Genomic DNA, 12,037 nt, shown 5'->3' with positions numbered 1-12,037 from the left:
GTTTTCTTTACATAGCTAAATAGTGATTATTTTACGTTATGCGTTATTTTTGCAAATTAGAACAGATATTTGATAAAGACTTCTTGTAACTGGGTTTTACAGCAATGGTTGATTCTTGAACGAATTTTTTTTTCTTCACCGTTTTATAAACTTTTTTTTTGTTTTTAAATTTTTATGTATTCTACTTCAACAATTACAGTTATATACATAACACAGCACGAAAATAAGGAAAAGGATAGGACAAATTCTACTTTCAGCACACAATTGTCTCACCGATGTTATAATGTTGACTATATCCAGTCACTACTGTACTTCTTGGTTGGTTATTTCCTTGGTGTTGGTAATTCCTACAATTTGTGACACCTTTTTGACTGTACCCAAAAAGAACCTGATACAGTACATGTGGTTACATATGGTGCTGTTCGATGCTGCTAGAATTTTCTTTGCTGATATTAATGACTTCTAAATGAGATTAAGATGGCGTTCAGCGCAAATTTTGAATTTGTCCCTAAGGATATAGAAAAATTGTTTACAAAGATTTCAGAGAACAAAACTAATGTTGTGGTCAAATGTAGATCACTGTAAGGTGGCCCATATACAGTATGCACATTTATGTGTGACTCTCTTTAAGTAGTATAAAGATCTAAATAACATTGATTTTTGTGAAAGAAAATCTTTCAAATAATAAATGTTGTCCAATAAAATTCATTAAAAAAAAGTATTAATGAATTAGTCTTTCTATAAAACTATCAATTCTATTGATACATTTAGTGTTTCATCGATTCCAATTTTACACAATGTCACTGTGGGACACTTAGCTGTAAAACACTATATCAGTGTGTATATTGGTAGTGGCGTAAAGCACGTGTCTTTAAAATCTCTAAGGCGTTTTACTTTGCCATTCCAAGACAATCTTACATAGCTTTTACCGCGATATATGGTCCAGCACTTACAATTGATCATTATCCACAGATGGAAAACCACTTTTTGTTGTAAAAAATTTTTAGGCAATTCTGTCATTTAATGATAAAAATATCATTCTTAAGGATTTTAATTTGGAAAAATTGATCATTCATTTGATATCTTTTGTTTAAAGCCGTAAACTTTTTACTTTTATCTGCCCAGATAATTTATTTGTTAATAGCACTAAATTATATTGGCACATTTTTCTTACCTCCTTTTTATTTGTTTGTCGTGTTATGCCTTTTTTTTAGAAATAGGTATTGAATAGTATTTAATAATGTTTAATTGACTTATTATTCCATTTAATTTAACTTGTATAATGATAATGGCATGGTACAATGATATTCTGCCATGTGATAATGGTTAAATATTTTAAATATTCTTAAGTTTTTACACTTGTTGCCTCGTGTGTGTCTTGATGAAGAAAGAGCGACCAAAATTTGATCTCCCACTCATGCAATATGCAAAAAATGCATCTATTATATTTAATTTGCAAATTATTGGCAACGCGGTAAAAAGTCATGTCATTCCTGTCAAATAACTATTGTGAATGAACACTTTTTTTCTTTCTCTTCTTCTTATTTTTCTGATGTCAGAGTCGTTTGCTTGTTCTCGTGAAGATTTAATATTTAAAAAAAAAATAATAAAAATAGAAATTTGCTATTCGCATCATGCTGCCATCACAGTGTGTGGACGTCAATGAAAGTTTAAAAGATAATAAGTCCCGGGCCACACTACAATAATTTCACTGAAATTTTGACACGAAATTATGTGTCTCTAGATCGAGTTCCATAGTAGAGTAAAATCATAAAAATGCAGTAGTGGGGAATTCGAACTAAGAACGCCTAATTTTATGAAATTTTTATTGAAATTCATACTAGTGTCCGGGACTAACAAATAATTTTTTTAATGAAAATTGTCATATGCTTGGTTTACATTTACGAAAGCCACTCGATTTCAACTGTCAATTCCGTTGGTTAAACGTCAAATGAAATCCAATGGATTTCAGATGAGATTTCATTTGACGTTTGAGCAATGGAATTGACAGTTGAAATCGAGTGGATTTCGTAAATGTAAACCTAGCCATAGTCTGGCATAAGACAAACACGTGAGCTTTCGCTTACCCTGCGTATACACATGGCAGGACAGTTAACTTCATGTATTGATTGTCAAAATCAAACAGCTTGCCTGTGTGACGTAGTCGTCCAGACAACTGCGAAAACAGTTGTAAAATTATGAATGAAAATCACCGATTTCTTTTTGTTTTCCGTTCACATATTTTGTTTTGTACATATTCTTTTGTTTTCAGCACATTTGAATTATCATCTCACTTCTTTTTCACAAAAATGCCAAAAATTTGTCAACTCCGCTGTCTGTGAAAAACTGATGGACAGCTGAGAGACAAACGACAAATGAATGCATGTGTTAGTAAATCAGAGTTGTATTTGAAGACAAACTGTCTGGTGTAAACTCCTAGTTATATGGAGCACTTTTATTATGGTGTGGACAACAAATCACGTAAAACAGCTGTTGCCTGTCAGCAATCTACAGTGACTGGCATTTACCTTCTGTTTACACCAAAAAACTATTCGTCATCTGTTTTCTTTTTTTGCAATATCTACGAATTGTCGAATTGTAATTGTTTAAATACATTTGCAGCCCATATGTAAATGCCAAATATAAATAAACAAAACGAATAAAATATGAAATCTGGTACATTTCGCAGTACACAATGGGATCCTTTCCTGTTGATAACACAAATTATATCTGTGCAATGTTGTGTTTATTTCTCGCTGGGTTTATTGGTGTTTATAGCCAACTTGGTTGCTGGAGAAAACTATAGACTGGACAATATATTTGAGTATCATGTAAGTGTTCTGTGGGGGAAAGGATCATCAAATTATCAGTATTTATTTGTGACTTCTTCTTTATAGGAAATCCATGTTTCCGATTTGGGTGGCCGTTTAATTATTTGTGCTTTTGTAACGAATGCCTTCTTGGGCTCGTTGGCGCTGTGGTGTATAGTGAGGAGAGCCAAACTGTGCTTGGACTTTAGGTACGTCATGCATGCAGTATTCTTTAATTCATTTAATATTCATTCCATTTCTTCCCTTTCAGCTGCACATTTCATCTGTTCCATCTGCTGATATGTTGGTATTATAATAGTGCATTCCCTTCGAATATTTCATGGTGGCTCTTGAATGCCACCACTGCCACAATAATGTGCATTGGTGGCGAATTTTTATGTTTAAAGTCTGAACTCAAAGAGATTCCTGTAGGTTATTCAGCTTTAAATCAAAAATGCGATGTGTGAAGCTGGTGTCCTTTTTCCCCAAAATCGACGATAAGAAAATTGTATTTTTTGTTAGTAATTTAATTTTTAATGTATGTATGTATTTAAGTTAATTAAAAAAGAGATCTTCTATTTTTGTGTGTTTAACTGCCATGGAAAATAATTGTATACGGAATGGTTAGTCAATTATAATGAAAAAGTACTTATATTAGAAACAGCATAGAGTTTTGCTGCTCGGCATGTTCAAATTCAAATCTGTTACAAATTAGAGAACGTCTTGAGCTGAAAACACATCCAATGTTTCAGTAAAGTTTGGCGTCATTTCTGTTAAAAGAATATAGTGCAAGTAGTACCACTTTGCAGGTTCTGGAAAACAACTTTATGCCAGTTCCAGGACCTGGAAGAATCTAACGATGCAACGATATGTTTAACTATAATTTGATTGATAAATGCTCTGTTCCAGAACCTGCAAGAAGCTACTACTTTTTAATACGATAAGAATTTTTCCTTTATGTTATTGGAAAAATAGTAAAAATTTATAGATTCTTGCAGTTCTGGAACAGACCATTTATCAATCAAATTATCTAATTATAGTTAAACATATCATTGGCTAGGCCATGTCATAAGAATGAGAAGAAAACACGATATTCGGAATCAAAATAAATCAACAAATAGAGAAGAATGGAAATCTTTTCCTAGCTAGGCTTATAGAGCAAATGTTCAGTAGATGGCCAGCTAAGTATCTTAAATTTTGCGAGCACTATATTAATTTCAACGGATAGAAGGACGGACAGACGAACATCATTATATCGGCACCTAATTTTATGGTGATCAAGAATGTAATCAAGATGTAATAAATAATATGAGAACTTACAAACAAATGAAAACTCATCTGAAATCGATTGGATTTCTTTTGACGTTCGAGCAATTGAATTGACAGTTGAAATCGAGTGGATTTCGTAAATGCAAACATTAGGACTTACTCATTGCAGGTTTCCATAACGTCTTTATCCTCGGCAATGTTCGAAAGGATCATAATATCATATATTAATGCTCTGTCCCAGAACCTACAAAAAGCTACTATTTTTTACTACGATAACATTTTTTCCTTTATGTTATCGAAAATAATAGTAAAATTTAGCAGATTCTTGCAGCACTGGAACAGACCAATTAAAATGTATTTCTATTCAAATTTTTATGAGCACTGTTCCTTTACGTGCAAGAATCTCCAAGATTTACTATTTTTTACTCGAAAAGCGTTCCTTAACTTCAGACACCATACAACTCATATGGGAGCAGGTTACAACTTTTACTACTTTTGCCGGTTTTACCATTTTCAAAAGTAAAGGAACAAAGCTATGGTTTTACCTACTCCCATGGTACAATAATACAGGTAGCATTATCATGCCAGCTGATGGTAACATAATGTGTCAACTGCATTGAATTGATGTCAAATTTTGACACCTTATGTTACCAACAATTGCCGATGCGGCTACCTGTGTATTTGTACCATGCCTACTCCAATGCTTGGTTTACATCATGGCACAATTACCCAGGTAGTGGCATCGTAAAATTTTGAATATGTTATGTCAAAACTTTCTTTATGTTGTTGGGGAAATTACAACAAAAATATTTTTTTATAAAGGGATTTGACTTTTCATATTCGATCAGCTGGTGTGATACCACTACCTGGTAGTTCTGCCATGGTTTACATTTACAAAATCCACTCGATTTCAACTGTCAAATCCATATGTTAAACGTCAAATGAAATCTCATTTTTCAATGTAATCAAATTTGTTCAAAAATAATTGTGATAATATGAAGAAACGGATGTACATACACGCGTGTGCTTCTATGGAAATAAATAAAATTGCATTCCCCTCCAGTTTTCGTGTGTTTTGTGTCATTTATTACTCAAATTTTTAATTTTCATTCAAAACGATGGGTCTTTTCCATTCGTTTATTTTTGACGTATTCGTTTGTCTGATTTTGTTACGAAAACCAAAAAAATTACGAAAATAAAAAGCTTTCACTTGTTTGTCACACGAATACAAACGTCAATCGCTATGAAAACCAAATTGTGTCTTCGTTCCTGAAATCGACGAACGAATGTGCAAAAACTTTTTACAAAAACACGCTGTTAAAGCATTTGAAACTCTGTTCATTAGAATTGCCTCCATCTAATGTACATTTTTCATTTAAGCGCTCGGCACATGGTACAATCAGAAAGGTAGATGCATCGGCGAATTGCTACAACAAAGCAACTTTTTTTATAATGTAAACTGTTAAAATTTTCGCCAAATGGTCTCTTGTTGTCTCTTTTTATCGCTTGTGTTTGTCTATAAAGTGTAGACATGCTATCTCTTACTTACCGAATCATATGGTTTTTTGTTTTGATTTTTCATGGCGAATTCATAGTTTTTTGACGTTTTAGATTCGATCAGCTGGGCTGAGGCATCTACCTTTTTAATTGTACCATGGCTCGGCACATACGATGCGTTGAGCGTCGCGGTACAACAACCACATGAAAAAAGTGTAAGTGATGCCAAGTTTTTTTTTTTTGAAAAAAAAACAATGTGGCTGACGCATTAAAGTTAAGCATAATTTAACTTTTTTGGGACAACGGGTGTCCCAACGTGTCACTAAACGGACCGTATGTGCCGAGGGCTTTAGGGAGCGCTCTATTCGGCCATGTATTTTCGTATGCAGTTGAGAAATTAATTGTTAGAAGAAAACAATTTTACCAAAAAAATTAAGGAAATAGGTAAAGAAAACCAAAATGTGAGTGCGATTAAAGTTTTTAACAATATAAATTGTGTTATTTGCGTGATTTATATTTTGTGGTCATATGAAATTGTAACAAGTAAGAAAAGCGTTAAGTTCGGTCGGGCCGAACTTTTTATACCCTCCACCACAAATTTCAGCCATTTCGGTGGATTAATGTGGCCACTACCTTCAAAATACCGAAATTCGGAAGGTACCGTTCTATGGGGGCTATATGATGGCGTGGACCTATACCTACAAATTTCTGGGGGAAAGTTTTATACGCCTAAAGAAGACTAAATACCAAATTTCAGCCATATCGGTGTGATAATGAGGCTAAAACGTTCAAAATATCGAAAATCGGGAGATATTGTATTATGGGGGCTATATCAACACGTGGACCTATATAAACATTTTATGGTAGAAATGTTTCTTAGCCTCTGGAAACACAAAATGCAAAGTTACAACCGATTCTTTGGTCAAATGGGTCTAATACATTCAAAATATATTAAAATGACGCGTACTTTATAAGGGGTCTTATGTGGGGACTATACCAAAACGTGGACCTATATAACCCAACTTTGGTAGGAATGTTTTCTGGCCTCTGAAGACACAAAATACCAAATTACAACCAATTCTGTGGTCAAATGGGTATAATACATTCAAAATATATTAAAATGACGCGTACTTTATATGGGGCCTTATATGGGGGCTATACCAAAACGTGGACCTATATAACCCAACTTTGGTAGGAATATTTTTTGGCCTCAGGAGACACAAAGTACCAAATTACAACCAATTCGGTGGTAAAATGGGCCAAATATCTTAAAAATTCCTTAAAACGACGACGCGTCACGCGTCATTTTGTATGGGGGCTATACGAAAGCGTGGACCTACATAGCCCGCTTTCAATACCAAAAGTCCTACGTAAATATAACATATTTTCCCAAAATTTCATCAACCTACGTCAATCCGTTCGGACGCTAGAGTGATTTCCACAGACGGACAGACGGACAGACAGACAGACGGACAGACGGACGGACATGGCTATATCGATGTAGAATTGCACGCTGATCAAGAATATATATACTTTGTGGGGTCTACAATGATTATTTCGAGTAGTTACAAACGTAGTGACAAACTTAATATACCCCCATCCTATGGTGGAGGGTATAAAAACTAAAAGTGGTTTGGACTTTGACAAACATAAAGGATGTCGAATGGATAAAAGAAGTGACATCTCATATGTCATTGATAGATAGTGTAAACACCCCTTAAAACTTCCAATATTATGTCGTCGTCATTATATGGCAGATTTTGAAAACAGATTTGAAATAATTAATGAATATTTTCTACGTCTTGGGAGAAATTAGAACGAAGATAAATGTCTTCAGAAACTTTTAAAGGTCCATTAACAATCCCGCAAGATGAAGAAAATTATCAATGACAGAAGACGTTAAATTTTTCCATGATTCATCTAACACTAACACGGCACCCAACACATTTAATTTCGTACATTGATCCTTTTCTATTCTTGACAGGATAGTGGATATTTGCTTATCCGGCAATACTATTTTAATGATTTTATTCCACCTTGATCCATGGGTTGTAAAACAGATGTGACATTGGTTGGCAAACATTCAAGCTTAATTGACTTGAGACCGCCATCTTCGAACATGTTGTGCATAAGTTTGGTATTTTGTTGTTGTTTGAGTTTGAAAAAATATAAATACAACAAATTATTAAGAGACAATTTCCTTCTTCGTATGATTCGACGTTATAACCGATAGCAAAATTCAAATATTTCACAAAAAACCGACGTTACAACCGATATGACGCTATAACCGATGACGTTATAAGCGATATTTATTTGTGTGGAATATAAAGGGCAGAAATTCGGGACTTTTGGATTTCGTCGCTATAAGCGATATGACGTTATAAACGACGACGTTATAAGCGATTTCGACTGTAATTCATATGCCGAGTTTGACGTGTGGTCTAAACTTTCCATGAAATTCATACGTCGAATTAGACGTGGGTAATTTTTTACATAGGATAATTACGTTAGTTTAGAGATGGTGGTAAAATATTTTCTATGCCACAGTGGCAAGAACTTGGACGCGGCGTAATTTTTACACCACCGTAAGCATATCTCCTCACTCGTTACCCATATGGCATTCAAAACGCTTTAGCCCTCGGCACATACGGTCCGTTTAGTGACACGTTGGGACACGCGTTGTCCCAAAACAGTTAAATTATGTTTAACTTTTAAGCGCTAGCCACATTGTTGTTTTTCAAAAAACTTGGCATCACTTACACTTTTTCATGTGGTTGTTGTACCGCAACTTAAACGGTAAACTTATGGTCCCGGCACATACGGCGCGTTGAGCGTTGCGTTACAACAACCACATTAAAACTTCAAGAACAAACTTGGCATCACTTACTCATTTTTCATGTGGTTGTTGTTTTCAACGCGCAACGCGTCACACAACGGACCGTATGTACCGCGGCCTTTACGGTCCATTTAAGCGCTCGGCACATACGGTGCGTTGAGCGTCGCGCTACAACAACCACATGAAAAATGTGTAAGTGATGCCAAGTTTTTTGAAAAACAACAATATGGCCGACGCATTAAAGTTAAACATAATTTAACTTTTTTGGGACAACGTTTGTCCCAACGTGTCACTAAACGGACCGTATGTGCCGAGGGCTTTAGTGACAAGTTGGGACAAGCGCTGTCCCAAAACAGTTAAATTATGATTCACTTTAATGCGTCAGCCATATTGTTGTTTTTCAAAAAACTTGGCTTCACTTACATTTTTTCATGTGGTTGTTGTAACGCAACGCACCGTATGTGCCGACATCACTTACACATTTTTCAGGTGGCTGTTGTTTTCAACGCGTCGCACAACGGAGCGTATGTATTTAGCCCATAACAAATGAGAGAATTTATCAAAATAAATTAATTATGACAGGAAAAATTAAAAATATATTAGAAATCCAAACCTTTTTAGAAAAACTGCAAAATAAAAATGAAATGTAAAAGGTTTAACGACTAGTATACAACCAACTCATAGCAAATTTTGTCTTCTCTTTCATTGCGGTTACATTTCTTGTCCATCGTTTCAAATTCGAGTACAAATTTAGAAACAAAAATCAAATGACGGTAAAGCGCTCGGCACATACGATGCGTTGAGCGTCGCGGTACAACAACCACATGAAAAAAGTGTAAGTGATGCCAAGTTTTTTGAAAATCAACAATGTGGCTGACGCATTAAAGTTAAACATAATTTAACTTTTTTTGGACAACGGGTGTCCCAACGTGTCACTAAACTGACCGTATAGGGCTGAGTACATAAGCTGCCTCGCCTGCGTACCTTGCTTGCTTCTGATAAAAGAATAAAAAAGAAAAGGTCAACCCAGTCAGAAATTATCTCGGCCTTCTTTATTCTTTTATTTTTATTATGTCAGAAATGAAGCAGCAAAGCGAGGCAACCAGGCGGGGCAGCTTATGTACGCAGGCCTTATGTGCCGAGGGCTTAACAGCGTGTTTTTGTAAAAAGTTTTTCCCCATTCGTTCGTCGATTTCATGAACGAAGACACAATTTGGTTTTCATAGCGATTGACGTTTATATTCGTGTGACAAACAAATGAAAGCTTTTTATTTTCGTAATTTTTTTGCTTTTCGTAACAAAATCAGACGAACAAATACGTCAAAAATAAACGAATGGAAAAGACCCATCGTTTTGAATGAAAATTAAACAATTTGAGTAATAAATGGCACGTAACACGAATACTGGAGGGGAATGCAATTTTATTTATTTCCGTAGAAGCACACGCGTATATTTACATCCGTTTCTACATATTACCACAATTATTTTTGGTCCCTGTTTACACAGGGAAAGTTGATGGGAAAGAAAATTGAGTTTATGGGCGAGGGAGTAGAGAGGAATAAGAGGGGGTACACACACCTCTGTACTGGCAAATTCTGTTTTGTTTCGTTTTTCTTTGTAAACAACCTGAAGTTGGCTGCAGATTTGTTTTTGCATTTTCTTTCATTTCATTTTCTCTGTCGAGAAACAAACAACAGCGGAGACAATTGAAAAAAAACATTTGGAGGAAAAACTATTTTTTTAGGGAAAAACAATTTGAAATAAGTGGAAATATCAAAATTTAAATGCAATTCAAGGGTTCCTTTAATAATTAATTGTTTATCACACACGTCCATTTTTATTTTTCATTACAATTTTGCCTTGGCTTTGTTTTTGAACGACGCAATGAGAAAATGAGTGTGAAGAAGAATAAGAAAAATTATAAAATTGACACAAACATGATTTCCGTGTCTAAACAACAAGGAAATTTTTAAAAGAAATTGAAAAGAAAAATTGTCTTTCCAGTGTGAATGTCTAAACACGGTCTTGGATAAATTTGATTACATTTTTTTCTTATGGCCCCGGCACATACGGTCCGTTGAGCGTCGCGTTACAACAACCACGTGAAAACTTCGATAACAAACTTGGCATCACTTACACTTTTTTGATGTGGTTGTTGTTTCTAACGCGTGACGCGACGCACAACGGACCGTATGTGCCGGGGCCATTATTGTTTGTTTGTCATCTGTTTATCGGGGTTGCCATAAAGTAACACATTTTACGTGCATATGCCTATGCAAAATTCACAAAATAAGTATCATGGAGACCCTGAAGTATAAAAGCTTTTATGAAATAGACGAAAGCTTTTAGATAAAAACGAATGGTTCGTAAAATTTTACAAGTACCAAATTTTGAACGTATACGTTTTAGTACGAACGGTTCGTGCGACAGGCAAGCATTTTTACAAAAACACGCTGTAAGTCTGTATACCAAAAAGTTATATTGGCGTTATTTTCGAAAAAAAAAGTTGAAATTTCTGTATGCTTCACACCATGTGTACAAAATTCAGATTTATAAAAAGTGACAGTTGGTATGTACAATAGGGTTATGACTTTCTGGCATTTTTTCTCAAAAATGATTTCCTGTAGCAGGGATGAATGAACTTTTGCCTATTATAGTGCGGTTACACTACAGTTTTTCGCCGGGTTAACCCACTTTATGAGGATTTATTGCTTAATCTGGTCAAATCTGACCAGATTTGCCATACAAAATTTAAATCCTCTCACAACTGGGTTTATTTTAAATCCGGCACAAATCCACCAAAAATACAGTGTTGTATTCGTTATTTGTGCAGAAAAATCCAACTCTACTCAAAAAGTACCAAAAGTTGCAACAGAGTTTGTCGTGTTTTACACGTTTGCGATTGGTCGCATGAGATTTTATGGAGTTAATAAATCTAAAGTTATTTGAAAATCATAAAATTATTTATTTTTTTTACATTAGACACTTTTTAACAAAAAGTACGCTTGATGCCATGATACAAAAATGTATCCCTGTGTGTAAAATATACCAATAAGAGCAAAGAGGGGAAGATATCTCATACGAGAAATTGTAAAACACACGACTTTAGGTGTGTACGATAACCCAATAATTTGTACAAATTCGTACAAATTATTGCTGAATGCTGTTCGATAACAAAATTATCCAGCAAAAGAGAGCGAGTTTGGAGAGATTTTTGGAGAGTTTTGTGACTGAGAACTTGCAAATTTTTGCTGGGAAAATTTGTCCCGCAAAAATTTGCAAGTCTGATCAGCTGATTTGAAAACATTTGTTTTGTTTTATTTTTTATTCTTTTTTGGCGAAAACAAAATTAAACATTGAAATATCAAAAAATTAAACATCAAAAGCTGAAAAATATAAAAAAATCATGGAAAACAAGAACATCAAATTGATGCAAAAACTTTTCTTCTTCTTCTTTTTCAAAACAGTTGATTCCTTGCAAGTTTTTACAAATTGTTGTTCGATAACTTTCTGCAATTTTTCTCGCTTGAGAGAGTAAAATTCACTGAGAGAGGTTGCTGGAATTGACTGAGTAATTTTTGCTGGGAAAGTTATCGTACACACCTTTTATTAGTTATTTTGTATG

General features: G+C 34.6%; 1 protein-coding gene across 1 annotated transcript; it reads left to right on the top strand.

The window, feature by feature from the left end:
• Nucleotides 1–2,519: 2,519 nt before the first annotated feature.
• Sys1 (Sys1 golgi trafficking protein) lies at nucleotides 2,520–3,388 on the top strand. Its single transcript, XM_073963555.1, has 3 exons — nucleotides 2,520–2,831; nucleotides 2,898–3,019; nucleotides 3,082–3,388. The coding sequence occupies exons 1-3, from the start codon at nucleotides 2,667–2,669 to the stop codon at nucleotides 3,275–3,277; spliced, it is 483 nt and encodes a 160-aa protein (XP_073819656.1). The 5' UTR covers nucleotides 2,520–2,666; the 3' UTR covers nucleotides 3,278–3,388.
• Nucleotides 3,389–12,037: the final 8,649 nt, after the last annotated feature.

The sequence above is a fragment of the Musca autumnalis genome, unplaced genomic scaffold (genome assembly GCF_047663935.1).
Source record: "Musca autumnalis isolate F117 unplaced genomic scaffold, ASM4766393v1 scaffold_1, whole genome shotgun sequence".
Lineage (NCBI taxonomy): Eukaryota > Metazoa > Arthropoda > Insecta > Diptera > Muscidae > Musca > Musca autumnalis.
Note: the sequence above shows the minus strand (reverse complement) of the source record. Positions and strands in the feature narration are given on the sequence as shown.

What these genes read in the sequence shown, in the direction of transcription:
- Sys1 (XM_073963555.1), top strand. Translation starts at nt 2,667, where the DNA reads ATGAAATCTGGTACATTTCGCAGTACACAATGGGATCCTTTCCTGTTG. An exon ending in ACAATATATTTGAGTATCAT is followed by an intron (nt 2,832 to 2,897) that starts GTAAGTGTTCTG and finishes TCTTCTTTATAG; the next exon opens with GAAATCCATGTTTCCGATTT. An exon ending in AAACTGTGCTTGGACTTTAG is followed by an intron (nt 3,020 to 3,081) that starts GTACGTCATGCA and finishes CTTCCCTTTCAG; the next exon opens with CTGCACATTTCATCTGTTCC.